Below are 16951 nucleotides of genomic sequence, written 5' to 3' on the forward strand. Positions count from 1 at the left end.
AATTTGAAAGATCTTCTATGTGGCTTTTTTTTCAAACTTCAAAAAACTAATTTTTGTTCCAAACTTCAAAAAACTAATTTTTGTTCCGCGTTTGCGGGACTTTAGCTTATTAAGTGCTTGCATGCACCATAGGGTACAAAGTCCAAATTTGCGTTTCCTGTAATTTTTATATGAAGAGTTAGGTCTATACGGTACGGAACGTTATCACGTTCTAAGATCTGTTTAAACATAGTTACAAAAAATATTTTTCCCCAGGTGATGGACACTTTGGTCAATTAAAATACTTATACAGTCTTTGAGGATGATGGTTCAGCCATTAATGAAATTGAATTTGTCACATTAGCTATATTTGAAAGCATCACTGGTCGAAAGATCGTGCACCGGAACACTGGAAGTGCTCCAGAATCTTCCGGTGTTCCGGAGCACAAAAAATGGCACTTTTTGCTCCGGACATTTCCGCCGGGAGGGTCCTTATATTTCTAGCCTAGCCTGGATATTTAGGTAATAAACTATTCACTCTATAATTTTGGATACTTTTATGTTTCCCTAGTTTACCGTCTGGTCTCTCTAAGCCATTTGAATTCTCAAATCATAATGCAGACCGCTTGCTTGAGGCAAGTTCTAAGAAAATTAGGTTGGTCATGGTGAGAAAATGATTGACGGATTAAAAATTCTACAGGGTGTCTTTTTTCAACTTGGCTCAATCCTCAAACTGTGCGAAATGGTACCATGAGATTGGGTAACTTGCATCAGTCGATCAGTGGAGGCAAACATGCATAGCCCTCAAATGAATGACCTGTCTGGTCATTACAGCGATAAAAAAAAAATGATAGAGTAGAGCTGCGAGCAGAGCTGCATAGTTCACTTGTTTGAAATTTTTCTGCTTTAATCGGTCAATCATTTGATGGCTATGCAAGTTACCCACAGTAGAACTTAGCTGCATCAGATCATTGTTGTTCGAATGTTTACAAGGTTCTTGACAGAAAATCCTTTGTTTGATTGTCAAATGATGACAGTGCCGTTATTATTTTTGTTAAGATCTGACAAATTAAAGTTTGTGAGTGCACCTTATAGGTTTGATTTCCATTGGAGAATCACATTCTGGTTTTCATGTTATACTAGATGCTGTTTAGAGCTTAGAACTAGCCTGCAAAGAGTGGGCTGGGAACAACAACAAAATAATAAATGTTGAATAAAGGGCGCTTTATCAGGAAAATTTAGTTTTCGGCTTCCGCAGTGCACAACAAGATGCTTGTTGTAGAATTTTCCAGGGTAAGGCTATTTTCTTCAGAGCTGTATAATTTTCAAGGGCCTACAGAGGTTTACTGTACCCGTAAGAAAATTATTACCAGCTGTTATCAGGTTAGCTTATGCTGTCTTTTTTGGAATGTTTTTAAATTTAAAAATGTTTATTATATTTTTAATGTTTTAATTTTAGGCTAAAGTATGAGGTCTATAAAACTACTCTACTTGTGTCAGCTTAACCATGAATCGTTGTATCCCCCTGTCTTAAAGCCCACTGTGCTGGCTGCCCTTTTCAGACAAACTTATAGAGCAGGCCTGGCCGTGTATGGCGTGCTATTGCATTCGCACACCTTGGTACACACCTAAAATGGTTTGCGAGTGCTAAAATAGCCCTCCTAAAATATACAAGAATGTGCAAAATCCCTTTTGCAAGTGCTCATAGCATTCCATAATCTATGACATGTTTTTTATGGCGTGCTATTTTGGCTATATTGTTCATGGCCAGGCCTGTAGAGAAAGTAAAAGAGGAAATTGCTCTATGGAAAAAGTAACGCCAAAAAATACTGGATACTTTACAGTAATTATTTTCTACCTAAGGCTAGCAAAATATTACACACAACCACACAAAAATCTTGGCTGATGCAAAATATTTGACCCATGATAAAAAAGCCAAATCTGTTACAGTATCCCAAAATCTGTTGTTGGGCCCTGCATGATATTTATATAGAACATTTGAAAGAAAAAGCTTTCTAAATGTACATTTTAAGTAAGTATTAGTAAAAGTAGTATATAAATGAATGATGATAAACAAAATGATGGTAAATTCAGGTATTATTAAATCATAATTTTTTTCTTAGGAAACGTAAAATACTTACCATTAATTCAAATAAATAAAATAGATTACTCACTCAACATGGTTCAAAATCTTGAAAAGCCTCTTCAAGAAATACCTCAATATTTAGAGGGGTTTAGTTTTCATGAATCAACTGGGCAACTCGCAGTAGCCTCGTCAAATCTCACTGGTAGAGATTGGGATGGTGCTGTCACTATATTTGATGATGCTAAATTTGCGCCAAACCTACCTCATCTGGATTATGGATATAAAACTGAAGCCGGTGCAAAAGCAATTGAATGGATTAACGAATCACGGCTGGTAGTCAGCACTGATGCAGGTTGCTTGGAAATATTGGATTTGAAAGAACGTCCTAATTTAGAAAATACTCTTCGTTTGATTGAGCATGGAGATATGTGCAGCACTGTCAGTGTCAATAAGCAAACTGAACAATTGTTATCAGGGGATTACGATAGTATTATTAAACTATGGGACTTGGAAGTTGATATGTCAATCAATACTTTCAATCTCCATTCTGGTGTTGTTCACCAGGTCAAATGGAATCAAAATTCTAAAGAAACGTTTGGGTCAGTTTCTGAGGATCAGCATGTAATGTTATACGATAATCGTAAAGATGAAAGGCCTGCTTTATGTGTCGGAAAATCCAGGATGTATTTCCCAACTTGTCTGGAATGGCTTTCCTCTGATGAAATGGCTGTTGGTTTGAGTAATGGTGATATCGTTTTCTATGATCTTCGTAATTTAAGCGAGGAAATGAAGTCAATAAAAGCACATGCTAAATATGTCACCACTATTGTAGAAAACAATGGCATAATTTTTTCAGGATCTGAAGACTGTTATGTTAAAGGACATGATATAAAGTCATTTGATTCAGTGTATTCAAGTAAGAACCACACTGATTATGTCAAATGTTTGTGTGTAAATCCTAAAGACAACACTTTGTGGTCTTGTGGCTGGGCTGGCCAAATCTTCTGTCATGAGAACACGAAAAAAGCTCAGTAAAATTGAAAGTTGAAGAACTAGTTTTTATAATCTCTTGTATTTTTGTTTACTATTGAAGATAAACAATGGCAGTAAAATTCAGAATGTCTCTTACCTTAATCAGAGCTGAAAATATTTATGTTATTGAAAAAGCAATACTTAAGTCCATTGCGATTTTTGTGCAATCACTGTCTTTTATTACTGTGTTTAAACCACGCTAAAGCAAAAGACCGTGATAAAGCTCCAGAAAGTTAATCTTAGCTCTTTCTTTTGAAAACATTGAAAAGATTTTTTGCTAATTTTCTGACATCAATTAAATTAAACTCTGTATCATTCAAAGTTAAGTGAATACAACAATAATAAAAGAAAATGTCTCTCCAGAAATGTGTTGCTTTAATTACTGGTGGTGCTCAAGGCTTTGGACGTGCATTCACTGAAAGACTATTAAAAGAGGGAGCAAAGGTACGCACATTATTTACAAACCTTTGTATTATTCATATTACATATTTTTGAATGAGATGACAGTGTCTGTTGGTGACAAAAGTATTTTCCACAAATAGGACTGTTCTCAGTACAATTTTTATAATTTCAGGACAGGGTTGGTGTCTGATAACTGGATAATCTGATATATTATCCTTCACACAAGCTTTTAACTCTTTATCATAGGTTGCTATTCTGGATATCAATGATAGTAAAGGAAAAGCATTTGAAGCAGAAATGGGAAAGACATACGGCGCTAATCACATAAAATACTTACATTGTGATGTTACAAATCAGACAGAATTGTTTGGTATACAATCAGAATTACATTTTCTCGCACATTCACATAATCATATAATTACTTCCTCCTTGTTAGACAGTAGAACCCATCTTTTTTTTCAAATCTGATGTATACTTGACGGGTCAGAACTGTGAGTCTACTTTCAGACTCAAAAACAAAATAGCTTATTTACTTGCTGGACTGACTTGCCGAAGAAAGAAATTATACATTTTATAAATTTTGTTCAGAAAGTGAGTTTGACCACCGGGAAAAGAAGTGTTTCGATTGGTAGATTTCTACCAACGTATTTTTGGTGGGAAATTTGAAACTTTCAAATTATCAGCCTTGACCATGCTATTAATTTCGCCAGCAGTATATCAATAAGAAATCATAGCATAGATCTCCAGGCTACTTTCCTTCTTTGCTTTATCTTTCATCTTTAATTTATCAGTCTTTTATTTAAGGGTAGTTTAATTTTCCCTTTTCAGAGGCTAATAATATGTAAACCATCAAACTAGCTCACATCTCAATTATTTTTCATAATTTTGTAAAGGAAGGTTCGAAGAAGCTAAAGCAAATTTTGGAAGTTTAAATCTTGTGTGTAATAATGCTGGCATCCTTACGTCAAAACCGGAAGACACTAAGAAGGCTATTGACATCAATCTGGTAAGATGATTACTTATTATGTAGGATAATATACTACAATGGTATCAGCTCTAGATTAAGGGAATTTTTTGTATCATTCCAGGTATCCTACTAAATCTATGATTGTAAAAAATAGTTTTAATAATAAAATAATTAACAATTAAAAGATAAGAGCATTTATTTTGTTCTAGACAGCTGTAATCCAAGGGACATTCAAAGCGATTGATTTAATGAGTAAGAAGAACAATGGGGATGGCGGCTTGGTTGTTAACATTGCCTCAGCTGCAGGTTTGAAAAATCTGTTGACTTTTTTTTTTAGGTTGGTGTTAGCCTTTAAAAGCTAAACTGAAAATCAATGACCAGGTATTGAAATTTGTGACTTGTGGCTGAGAATTTGAAAAAAGTGTACTGTAATTAGAATTACACTCTTGTTTTTCTATATTAAATTTAATAAGCAAAAGAACTGAACTGGTTTCTAAATGCCGTCATCAAAATAAATTTTTATTAGCAAATTATAAGTCTAAAGATTGATCTTCACGTATATAGAACGTCTGGATAGAGAATCATCATTTATATTTATGACCCTAGGGATTCATTCCAATTATACTTTTTTTTTTTTTACGATCAAATTTTTCAACATAAAATCATTGCATTTGTCATTTTTCATTTGATAGCTGACGATTCGAAAAAGATGAAACTTGAAGTTCTATAATTCATATTTCATTTTTTCTTGTAAACTGTATATCAAATTTAGCCAAATTTGAAAACATTTTGTAACTGTGACACTAAGTAACTAAGTTCAGCAATTGATTTTTCTTTCATATTATCGTTATAGGAATAGCAATAATGAGGGGTGAACCTATTTACACGGCAACAAAGCAAGGAGTTGTTGCATTTACACGATCTTTTGAGGTTTGTGAACCTCATGTTTCCTTATGTTGTGAATTAAGATTTAAAACTAAACTGCCTTTTTGACAGTGTTATTGAACTGTTTCATGAAGCTTGTTCCAACTTTTTGGGACAAGCTGGAGTTTTTACAAGCTCTTATTCGATTTGGTTGGTCGTTAACATGTAGTAAAACAATTTTGTTACTTTTTCTAAAGAACGCGTCATCTCTATTACTTCAAATGACCAATTAGTGAAGTATCTTATAAAAACTCCAGCTCATCCCAACTTTTTCTTATAATTGTTCATCAAAACGACGAGAAACCATAAAATCCATTGTCAGATTCTTAAAATTTCAATGTATCAATCTAGGCTCGATAAAGATTGCTAATCAAAAAGTTTTTCAATTTAGTTAATAAGCTTTTACACTCGAAAACCATTTAAGAAAAATCAATTGTTTCAGATTGTTCCATGTTTTTTTCAATTATTTGTTTATCATTTTTTATTATTCTTGCTTTTATGTCTTATGTAGTTTCTGCCAACCTTGGAGGAAGATGGAGTGAGAGTGAACTGTTTATGTCCATTTGTATCAGATACTGATATGGCGAGAAATGCATTCAAAAACAATTACAATGACAAATATGCTAAGTTCTATCAGAAAATGGGGTTTGCTGAGTAAGCAGATTTTTTCATAAATATTTTCTTTTTTGCAAATTAATGACAATATTTTTATCAAAATACAATAGTGTCCAGCAATAATGTCTACCGGACTTGATGTCAACAAGGAACCTCTGTTATATTATAAAAGTTTTAAAATTCACGTTTATTGGTCATTTATTTATTTATTCTCATAATTAATTGTTAGAATCGATGATACAGTCAATTCATTTATGAGATGTGTCAATGAAAAGAAGATGAATGCCAACTGCATCGCTATTTATCCGAAGAACATGGTTTTTGATGTCCATTTCCCTGATGCAAGACCTTCCTCAAAATTGTAAATGGTTGATTCAAAGGGCTGGTAATCCTTATAACGATTTTGAATAATTTTTGATTCAGATCTAGCTGTTTTTGTTATAAAAATCTCCAAATTAGCCTCAAAAGAACCAAGAAAGGATTTAATACTTTCTTTAATTCTTTTAAAAGCCTGTTTAAAAAGCTTTACTAGATTCTTTAGTCAATTTCAGTTTAATCAGTTTACCCTTTTTGGACCTACCTCCGGGTGCCCCGGTGGAGGTCCTATGAATTAACCTCTGTCTGTTCGTCCGTTCGTTCGTTCGTTCGTTCGTCTGTTACCAGCTTTTCTCGAGATTGGCTCATTAGTTTTTTCTGATTTTTTGCACAAAGATGCAAAATGGCAATGGCCAAAATGTGACGGAGCCCGATTTTCGAAAAAAAATCATTTCCGGCCGAAAATGCCGGAAATATGCCGGAAAAACCGGTTTTTTGGCATTTTCTCAAGATTTCATCATTAGTTTTTTCTGATTTTTTGCACAAAGATGCGTATTAGCAACGCCCAAAACTTGGCCGAGTCCGATTTTTGAGAAGAATTTTTTTCCGGCCGGAAATGCCGGAAATATGCCGGAAATCGCTGTTTTTCTGGATTTTCATTGGACTTTTTCCATATAATGGGTTGTTTTTTTCATTCAAAAACATTATTAATAGCAATGCCCACCATCAAGCATGTTTCAATTTTCAATAAAATAGATTTTTGAAGCCGGAACTATTTAAAAATCGCCGGAACAACCTATTTTCGCCGGAAAGACAGTATTTCTTGATTTTCTCGAGCTGTACTTTATATTTTTTTATGAAATTTTGCACACTGATGCAAAATGATAATACCTAAAATGTGACGGAGCCCGATTTTCGAAAAACATTTTTTTCCGGCCGAAAAAGCCAGAAATATGCCGGAAATACTGTTTTTTTGGCATTTTCTCGAGATTTTATTATTAGTTTTTTCTGATTTTTTGCACAAAGATGCGTATTAGCAACGCCCAAAACTTGGCCGAGTCCGATTTTTGAGAAAAATTTTTTTCCGGCCGGAAATGCCGGAAATATGCCGGAAATCGCTGTTTTTCTGGATTTTCATTGGACTTTTTCCATATAATGGGTTGTTTTTTTCATTCAAAAACATTATTAATAGCAATGCCCACCATCAAGCATGTTTCAATTTTCAATAAAATAGATTTTTGAAGCCGGAACTATTTAAAAATCGCCGGAACAACCTATTTTCGCCGGAAAGACAGTATTTCTTGATTTTCTCGAGCTGTACTTTATATTTTTTTATGAAATTTTGCACACTGATGCAAAATGATAATACCTAAAATGTGACGGAGCCCGATTTTCGAAAAACATTTTTTTCCGGCCGAAAAAGCCAGAAATATGCCGGAAATACTGTTTTTTTGGCATTTTCTCGAGATTTTATTATTAGTTTTTTCTGATTTTTTGCACAAAGATGCGTATTAACAATGCCCAAAACATGGCCGAGTCCGATTTTTGAGAAAAAATTTTTTCCGGCGGAAAATGCCTGAAATATGCCGGAAATCGCTGTTTTTCTGGATTTTCATTGAACTTTTTCCTTATAATTGGTTGTTTTTTAATTCAAAAACATTATTAATAGCAATGCACACCATCAAGCATGTTTCAATTTTCAATAAAATTGATTTTTGAAGCCGGAACTATTTAAAAATCGCCGGAACAACCTATTTTCGCCGGAAAGACAGTATTTCTTGATTTTCTCGAGCTGTACTTTATATTTTTTTATGAAATTTTGCACACTGATGCAAAATGATAATACCTAAAATGTGACGGAGCCCGATTTTCGAAAAACATTTTTTTCCGGCCGAAAAAGCCAGAAATATGCCGGAAATACTGTTTTTTTGGCATTTTCTCGAGATTTTATTATTAGTTTTTTCTGATTTTTTGCACAAAGATGCGTATTAACAATGCCAAAAACATGGCCGAGTCCGATTTTGAGAAAAATTTTTTCCGGCGGAAAATGCCTGAAATATGGCGGAAATCGCCGTTTTCTGGGTTTTCATTGGGCTTTTTCTTTTTAAATGGTTGTTTTTTCATTCAAACACATTATTAATAGCAATGTCCACCATCAGCATGTTTCAATTTTCAATAAAATTTTGAAGCTGGAACTATTGGATTTTTTCATTATATTTCCAATTTTTTCACACAAAAACATTATAGATAACAATGCTCGCCATGATTCAATTGTCAATAAAACTGATTTTTGCGACCACAACTTTCTATTTATTTTTTCCTTACAACCCTTTCCTCTCCCTTATCAACAATAAATGATGAAATTTTTGCGTTATGCATTTTTGCTAAACGCTATATTTTCTGACTGATTTTTTTCATTTTTCTCCTGGCATTGCTATCTAACTTTCATCATCAGGTAGGTCCATTCAGCATCTAGCTTGTTAATTTATAATGTAATAATTTTGATTTAACTCTTTATCATGCACTTGAATTTTGTAGATAATTATATTTTATTCTGATAGTTAGTACTTTTCTCCTGGGGGCGGGGTACAATCCTTGCCGAAGGGCGGGGACGGGGTACAATCCTTGCCGAAGGACAGGGGACGGGGTACAATCCTTGCCGAAGGACAGGGGACGGGGTACAATCCTTGCCGAAGGACAGGGGACGGGGTACAATCCTTGCCGAAGGACAGGGGACGGGGTACAATCCTTGCCGAAGGACAGGGGACGGGGTACAATCCTAGCTGAAGGGCGGGGGACGGGGTACAATCCTTGCCGAAGGGCGGGGGTGTGATGCTGAGGTTTGGAAAATGATAGGTCATTTTTTGGAAAGTTTTGCCAAAATTTTCCCCTGACTGGGACTGAAATCCCAAAATTTCCTCAAAAATATTCAAAGTCCCCTCAAAAAGTTACCCTATGAGGGGGCCATCCATATAGTACGTACGCAGTGAAGGTGGGGGAGAGGGGGTTTAGCAAAAGCGTACATCTATTGTTTAAATTACATCATTTCTATTGTTCTCTGCGTACAAGGGGGGAGGGGGTATCAAATTTTTGGAAAATCTTAGCGTACGTACTATATGGAGGGCCCCGAGGGACAGATTTTATTTTGGTGTTTTTGAGACCCTACCCTTCTCTTGGATTTTTCCAAATGATGAGATATGTTTTACTTTTCTAACATAGGAAAATACTCACTGCATGCTAGGTAATGGTAACAATTTAACTTATGTTTGAGTTTTGTATCTTCTTAGCTTTTGATTGTATATAAATTATAAATTGAATCACTTTTTTAAATTATTTGGAAAAATTTGGCAACCTATATAAGTTTATTTTCGAATGTTTTTTGTTTAATTGGCTTCTTGAAAATAATCAATAGCACCAAGAGTCTTGTATCAATATTCCAGGTTGCAGGCCTGCTCCTAAATAACATCGTGAACAACTCTTGTACTCAGAAGAGAGATAATCTCTTTCAAAAGCTTCGCTGCGTCGAATATCATCAAGCACGACTGAATAGTTTTCGATATCCGATTTTTCTTGTCGAATATCTGCTTAATATCGCACATTATAGAGTACAATATGGGATATATTTATTGTGTAGTGATCACTCCCAGCCTTTAGACGAGAAAGATTTAGAAAGATCTGAACGGAATCACATAACATATGAGTAAAAGTGTTATTTCTTAGCATCAATTGTAAAAAATATGATCTCTCGCTTACCAGACCCCTTAAAGTTGGACACAGTCTGTAATTTTTTCGTATAAAATATGAAATACGAGAAATATCTAGAAATATCTAGAAATATGACTTCTCTCTAAGCTAAATCAGATAGCTCATAATTTTTTCAAAGTTGACGATAATGAAAGTCTTCATCAATATTATTTGTCTTTATTGCTTTCAGAATGATGAAAATAAAAGAAAATGAATAACTAAATGAATATCCCAATATCCAGTAAAGCTCTTTACAGAGCCCTCAACAGAACCGTACTCCACGGAAGATCTACACAACGTATAACATGCATGTGTACACAACTACAAGCCACCGAAGAGACACGTACCAACCATGCAAACATTCAAATGCTTTCAGAGAACCTGCACTCACAAATATTTAAAAACACTAAACCACAAACTTTAAGCGAAGAAGCATTATCTCGAGTTAAACAACATCTCATCAAACATGGTTTATGGGATAAAACCTCAACCAAAGCAGAACCATTGACTATAGACTTACCAAAGATGCTTGGCAACAATATTGGTGATCATTTTGAGGAGATTGCGAAAGAGAGAACTAAAAATTATTTTGCTTACGCGGAACACATGTCAAACTCAATAACGTCCATCCCTGAGAAACCAACACAATGGCTTTACCAATCTGGATGGACCAAATATGAGACTGATGGAGCAGTAAAGACAGTGAAATATCCTGATGAGAATGTAATGATATTTGATGTCGAAGTTTGTATGCAAGCTGGTAACGTCCCTATCTTGGCAACTGCTGTTTCCAAAAATGCTTGGTAAGGTTTTTTAGGATCGAGTTTCTTCGAAATGCGACTTAGTGTAGTTTGATCTATGAATTAATCATAAAAGTGATTGCGAAGGGATTGATATTCACTTCAATTTTACCTTAACACCGTTATCGAGTTAAACCATTATAACAACATTTGCCCTTCGAGCATCTTGGGGGGGGGGGAGCAAAGAGGGAGGACCCCCAAAACGAACTTTTTTCTTATAACAATTGACTCAGATTGACTTGAAAGTCTTCACTAAATATGAATTGGCGTCTTTGGTGAAAGTTTTGGCATCATTGATGAGGTCAGCAAAATCGGATGAGCGGTTATGCTGAAAGTGAGCATTCTGGGTAAAAAAGGGACCGACCTGTAAAATACACATTGCTCACTTGACTAAATTGAGTTCTGCCAGGAGTTCAACGTGTATCTTACAGAATGGTTTGCAAAGTACCAAATACTCATGGGAACAATTTCTTTCTATACACTAGTCTCTTTTATTTGACTTTTATTTGACTGTTCTTCAGGAACAAATTTCCGTCGAATCGAATGAGTCAATCAGTCAATACATGATTTTGGTCTGGTCTGTAAATTGCCAAAACTAGACAGGTGGCTGATCCAAAATTCTGCAAATCACCTTCGATTATCTATATCTACCACTGGTCAAAGTTTCAAGGGGAGGGGGGGTCGAGGGCTCCTAGTATAAAAAATAGGAAGATGCTCGAAGGGTTAAGCCTAAAACGTCTTCACAAGTCATTTTTCAGCTCTGAAAGGTTAAAGTTTCTATTACACAAACACATTCACGGAGACTAGATATAGTTATCGTAACCTCAAATTTTCTTCTATCTTTTCGCAAGGTATTGTTGGGTCAGTCATTACCTTACAGATGAGGGATGCCATATTCCACAAGATATCACACCTGACAGTATGATTCCCATGTCAGGAGAAGACCTTTCCAAAGAAAAATTGTTGATTGGCCATAATGTTGCTTTCGATCGATCCTTTGTCAAAGAAGTTTATCATCTAAATGTTAGTGGTGTTTTATAACTTTAATATCTGTTAATATCGTCCACCTCTAAGCAAAACGCACTGTCGAATATTTTTAGATATCCGATAGTAAAATATCTCTTCTGTAGCAGCGAGCATATAAAGAAAATAGTTTTTTGATCAAATAATTATTTCATGTCACATAAATAAAACAGATATAAGAAAGTTCTTTTTAACAAAAGAGAAAGGAAACTCGAACGTTTTGTAATTAAAGAGAAAAAAACAATGAGATTGACATCCTTAAATAAATAAGATAGTAGAACGTTCGAAAATGTTATAAAAAGAGAGAAAGACTGAATGACAAAATAATAATGGGACCAAAAGTAAAATACATTTCTGCTAATTGCTGAGCGATAAACCACATATTCAAATTGAAAAATCGGATATCGAAATTATTCAGTCTCGCTTAAATGATATTCGACTCAGCTTCGCTTCGTCGAATATCATCAAGCTCGACTGAATAATTTTCGATATCCGATTTTTCTTGTCGAATATTTGCTTATTATACTACTTGGGCTTACAATTGTTCAAATCGGGGAGTTGTTACTATGAGAGAAAACAGAAAAATGAAAGTTTTGGCACTGTTCTAAGAACTATTCTTAGATTATATTATAGAATGTTTTTGGGGTGAGTTTTTTTTTTCGAAAAGCTTAAAAAAGAAGGGGATATTTACGACTATAATAAAGATATTTTTGTAAAAAATTCCGGAAATTTTGAATATTTTTTGCCAATTCCGAAATTTTAGCTAGAATGAAAAATGCTTTTGCTTTATGCTAGATTCTGTTTTTCCGTACAATTTCCAAAATTCCTTCAAAATTCTCTTCAAATTCTGCCTGTTGTTCTTCCTGTCTCACGAATGTACTTTTAGGTTCCAAATAAACGGCCGCCTCGTAATTACAATTTCCAATCCCCCGGCAATTAGGTCCCCCCCCCCCGTTTATTAAAATTTTGAAAATTTTCCAAACCCCCCGTTTATTTGGAACCTAAAAGAGTATGTGTTGACATGTGTGTGTTTTACTTTCTTCAGGATAATGGAATACGGTTTCTGGACACACTCAGCCTCCACGTGTGTGTGTCAGGCGTCACTAACGAGCAACGGAATTATATGAACCAAAAGAATCCAGCCTCAGTCTACGAATGGATGAACCACGGGTCTACCAACAGTCTTGCGAAGTTGTACGAGTTTTATTGCCATAAGACGCTGGATAAGTCTACCAGAGATCTGTTTGTTGAAGGCAATCTGCAAGATATCAGAGAAAGTTTTCAGGTTTGTTGTTTCATAATGCGAATGGTCTGAAGTTCTTGGTTATAAAATGGTCTCGTTACTACAATATTATTAAAGGACTAGATTTCTATTGGGATTGAAATTCGTTCTCCAGGATTCAAGCACACGTTCTCGCAAATTAATAAAAACAAAAAGTATACTTTAGCGAAAATTTGTCTTTTCAAGATTACACTGTTTTCAGTATTGAAAGAATACAATGTTATAATTTTGCACTATCACTCGTCTAAAATACAATATTTGTTAGTAATACTTATTACACGTTTTTTTTTTATAAGAACGTCAAAAATTTTCGAAGCCTTCGGATGTTCTTAGTTTTTTGGATTTGAAGCCTAAAAATGTTCTTAAATTGTTCTTATTTTCAGCATTTTTTGAGCATTTTTGATGTAATTTCTTAAGAAATTGCATGTTTTTAAGTCTCCAAAGCCTTAGTATGTTCTTAGAATGTTCTTAAATTTTTGGGCTCGAAGCCTTATGTTCTTATATAGTTTGTTCTTATAAAAAAAAAAACGTGTACTGTAACAGTTTTGTCCCTCTCACGTTTACAACATTCATAAGTTAAGCGTTTTTAGATATGGAAAAAAATCAAAAAATAAAATATCAACATAAAAGAAGAACAATGGAGTTCGCCATATTCACAATTTCATTTACTCCTTTTGTGGATCTTTATAGGTCATTTCACAGTCGAAATGAATCATGGGATGGGTAATCAAGACAGATTGCTCCCCGATAACGGTTTCCCGTTGGTTCCCGATGGTCACAAACGTCTTTTTGACGTCTAATGTACGTTTCTAGGACATCCAAAGGTCTTAAAGGCGTCCATGGGATGTCCATAAGACGTTCCGTGCCCATAGGGTAGACGCAAAAATCTCCAAAAATCTTTAAAACTTTGGACCAATAGTAAGTCGTCATTAGTGCGCAGTGGTCCTGATTACCCATTACGCTTTGCGACTGTGAAATGGCCTATATCACCTGAAATATCCTTTTAAGAAAGGTCTTTTAAAAGTCATCGCTGTACAACTCGTGATTCACGCCTCTGCGATTTGCGGAAGACTTGGAAAACGGAAGCCCTTAAATGTTTGAGTGTCAGAATAAAGTTCAACGGTCTCAACAGTGAACTAGACAATATGGAAAGGGCGGATACATCTCGCATTATATGTATGGCCAGACAATCGCATTCTGTGCAAACATTCATGTAAATCATGGTGAAGGTGGTCGGTAGGTATGTCGCAATGAACACAATCAGCATGAGGATGAAAGTGCGAGTAGCCTTTTGTTGTGTTTTCTGGTTCTGCTTGACTGTAGTTGTTGGTAGCGGGCTTTTGCTGGTAATCTTTTCCTGAACTTCTTCTTTTTTGTTCCTTGCGTCTGGTTCTGAAGCTCTCTCAACAGCACCTTGTATTGAGATTTGATCAGCCATCGAGTACCGTTGACTATTATTGAATTGACTAGACAAAGGTGTGTTTGAAGATTTTTGATGTTGTTGTTGTTGCTTTATTGTAGAATCATTTCCATTGACGGCTGTTGTTGCAGTCGTTTTCAATTTATATCGGTACACTAGAACGGTCACCGCTAAAGATAACACGGTCACCACCACGTTGACAGTCGAGAACACAAAAAGTTGTCGAATGAATCCCAACTTAAAGTACGGTGATACTAGAGCCAAGCCCAATACCCAAGTACTGGTGAGAAGGCCCTTCTCAGTCGACTTCTTGACTCCCTTGTAATGCTTGACAGGCAGAGTGATGGCTATAATGCGCTCAACACTCAATATGCTCAACGTGAGGAGAGCTACGGCATCTGTGATGAACAGAGACAAATGAATGAGGTAGACTTCCGCTAAACTGATTTGCTTTTTAATAGCTTCTTTAGCAAAAGTATTCACTGCCATCGGATCGGCTATGAGTCCTGTTAATAGGTCACAGATTGCAATGTTTAAAACAAGTTTATAGAAACAACTTTTGTATTTTTGATGACGTTCCTTGATTAAACTGTAAACAATGAGTGCGTTCAGCGGGATGGTCATGAGCATTTCGGTACCGGCAATCGTGCAACATGTTATGACAACGGCCACCCATTGGTTCTGCGTTCCACATCGTGCATCAATATCCTTCGTGAAATCACCCATTTTGTTGTCGTTCCGAGATTGCCAGTCAGGAAATAAACCTGAATAAACAAATATTTGATGTGAGCTCTTTTTAACCTTCTTTTCTCTATGTAATTAATTATTCATAGGCTGGCTTTGGTCAACGGTTTCTCGTGGCGAACAAAAGGCATACCGGAAAAGTTGGATGGGGGAACCCGGGAACCCTAAGTGGAAGCCCCAATTTGTGAACCCAAGTGGGAACCCTAAGTGGAAACCTAAGCGGGACCCTATGATTGTTGGTGGGAACATGGGTGGAAACTCGAATGCGTTTTAAAAATAGTGTTTAGATATTTTTCTCTTTATAGAAAGGTATACGTTATGAGGTTCCCACCAGGTTCACATCCATTTGGTTCCCACTTAGGTTCCCGGGTTCCCCCATCCCACTTTTCCGGTATGCCCTTGACGCTCGTTTGGATGAGTTTTTTTTTAACATGAACTGTATTGTCTTTATTCTTATTACTGTTATGATGACTTTGTTTCCTGGAGATTTTGCAATACTTTTTGAGCCTAAAGCCTCTTTTTCACTTTTCACACTTTTCGATTTTATCTAAAATGATAAGAGAGTGGTTTGGAAGCGTTAAAAGCTTTTTCAGCCAATTTGAAATAAAATATATCTTCTGAATAAAAAAATGTTTATTATTTGCTTATTATCTTGATTTTGCAAGCCCAGGAACTTTTATAATTTTAATGTTACTACTAAGCAACACTCAGGCTACACGCTTTTTTTATAAGAATAGTGTTTTTTCATTTCATCATGAATATTCTTAACTTTTTTGGGAAAATCATCCTAAAATATTTTTAGGGTATTTTCTTATGTTAGGTTCAAAATTCAACCAAAATTTAACAAGAAATACACATCTGAATCAAAAAATGGCATTTTTGTGAAAGATTTGAGCCTGACTGGGGGAAAACTAGTAATTTACAGGTAATAATGCTATGTAAATGATCAATCTTAGATTTTGTTGCCTGATTTCATGATGGTGATATTCATACGATCATGGACATTTTTATAAAGTGTATTCTTATAAAAAAAGCGTGTATTTTGATTTATATTTGGAAGAAGTGTGAAAATTTGATTTTTTTAGTTTTCAAGCGTTTTTTTGTCTTCCTTGAAAACCTAAATTTTGATTAATTGGGACTAAATTAATTGTTAAATTTTCTATTCTGTTTGAAGTTTTTTTTTTCATTTCAACTGCGCGGACTCTTAAAGAGAATTGTCAATTTTAGTTTTATTTTAATTTTTAACAACGAGAACAATTTTCTCCACGGGTGTTCTGCATTGAGCCATTCCATACAGGGAGTGAACGAACTCATTTACGAAGTAACAGAGGCTACGGAGGGAGTGGTGTAGAAGCATAAGCATGCAGAGTGGTTCAATTTTGGGTGGGTGCTAATGAAAATAGCCCTGAACTAAATTTTAAGGATGTAGCCATGAAACGTAAAATCAAAAAAATGTGCTGATGAAATTTTGAAGCAAAGTAACCAGGTCACCTAATGTCAACATGAATATTGTCATATTATCGAAAATTGTAAATCATTTTAATTATCTCCCTCCAGATCCTCCAAGCCCAAGAGTCTTCGTTAAGCGCTATTTACATCTTCATTTCATAACCTAGAG

At 35.2% G+C, this 16951-nt stretch overlaps 4 protein-coding genes across 4 annotated transcripts; 3 read left to right on the forward strand and 1 right to left on the reverse strand.

Moving 5' to 3' along the window:
- The first annotated feature begins 2158 nt into the window (after nucleotides 1-2158).
- LOC136807288 (methylosome protein WDR77-like) lies at nucleotides 2159-3177 on the forward strand. The gene has a single exon (XM_067063898.1). The coding sequence runs from the start codon at nucleotides 2159-2161 to the stop codon at nucleotides 3098-3100; it is 942 nt and encodes a 313-aa protein (XP_066919999.1). The 3' UTR covers nucleotides 3101-3177.
- Nucleotides 3178-3225: 48 nt separating this feature from the next.
- Nucleotides 3226-9685, forward strand: LOC136807289 (15-hydroxyprostaglandin dehydrogenase [NAD(+)]-like). Its single transcript, XM_067063899.1, has 7 exons — nucleotides 3226-3541; nucleotides 3746-3869; nucleotides 4393-4505; nucleotides 4676-4772; nucleotides 5320-5396; nucleotides 5902-6044; nucleotides 6235-9685. Exons 1-7 carry the CDS (start codon nucleotides 3449-3451, stop codon nucleotides 6368-6370), a joined length of 783 nt encoding a protein of 260 aa, XP_066920000.1. The 5' UTR covers nucleotides 3226-3448; the 3' UTR covers nucleotides 6371-9685.
- Nucleotides 9686-10254: 569 nt separating this feature from the next.
- Nucleotides 10255-13880, forward strand: LOC136807303 (DNA polymerase subunit gamma-1-like). Its single transcript, XM_067063914.1, has 4 exons — nucleotides 10255-10867; nucleotides 11716-11887; nucleotides 12933-13172; nucleotides 13860-13880. Exons 1-4 carry the CDS (start codon nucleotides 10287-10289, stop codon nucleotides 13878-13880), a joined length of 1014 nt encoding a protein of 337 aa, XP_066920015.1. The 5' UTR covers nucleotides 10255-10286.
- LOC136807325 (uncharacterized) lies at nucleotides 13554-15347 on the reverse strand. The gene has a single exon (XM_067063929.1). It carries the CDS (start codon nucleotides 15313-15315, stop codon nucleotides 14194-14196), a length of 1122 nt encoding a protein of 373 aa, XP_066920030.1. The 5' UTR covers nucleotides 15316-15347; the 3' UTR covers nucleotides 13554-14193.
- Between the last annotated feature and the right edge of the window lie 1604 nt (nucleotides 15348-16951).

This window comes from Clytia hemisphaerica, unplaced genomic scaffold (genome assembly GCF_902728285.1).
Source record: "Clytia hemisphaerica strain Z4C2 unplaced genomic scaffold, Clytia hemisphaerica genome assembly, whole genome shotgun sequence".
NCBI classification, from domain to species: domain Eukaryota; kingdom Metazoa; phylum Cnidaria; class Hydrozoa; order Leptothecata; family Clytiidae; genus Clytia; species Clytia hemisphaerica.

What these genes read in the sequence shown, in the direction of transcription:
- LOC136807288 (XM_067063898.1), top strand. Translation starts at nt 2,159, where the DNA reads ATGGTTCAAAATCTTGAAAAGCCTCTTCAAGAAATACCTCAATATTTA.
- LOC136807289 (XM_067063899.1), top strand. Translation starts at nt 3,449, where the DNA reads ATGTCTCTCCAGAAATGTGTTGCTTTAATTACTGGTGGTGCTCAAGGC. An exon ending in TATTAAAAGAGGGAGCAAAG is followed by an intron (nt 3,542 to 3,745) that starts GTACGCACATTA and finishes TCTTTATCATAG; the next exon opens with GTTGCTATTCTGGATATCAA. An exon ending in AAATCAGACAGAATTGTTTG is followed by an intron (nt 3,870 to 4,392) that starts GTATACAATCAG and finishes AATTTTGTAAAG; the next exon opens with GAAGGTTCGAAGAAGCTAAA.
- LOC136807303 (XM_067063914.1), top strand. Translation starts at nt 10,287, where the DNA reads ATGAATATCCCAATATCCAGTAAAGCTCTTTACAGAGCCCTCAACAGA. An exon ending in AAGAAGTTTATCATCTAAAT is followed by an intron (nt 11,888 to 12,932) that starts GTTAGTGGTGTT and finishes TACTTTCTTCAG; the next exon opens with GATAATGGAATACGGTTTCT. An exon ending in ATATCAGAGAAAGTTTTCAG is followed by an intron (nt 13,173 to 13,859) that starts GTTTGTTGTTTC and finishes GGATCTTTATAG; the next exon opens with GTCATTTCACAGTCGAAATG.
- LOC136807325 (XM_067063929.1), bottom strand. Translation starts at nt 15,315, where the DNA reads ATGGGTGATTTCACGAAGGATATTGATGCACGATGTGGAACGCAGAAC.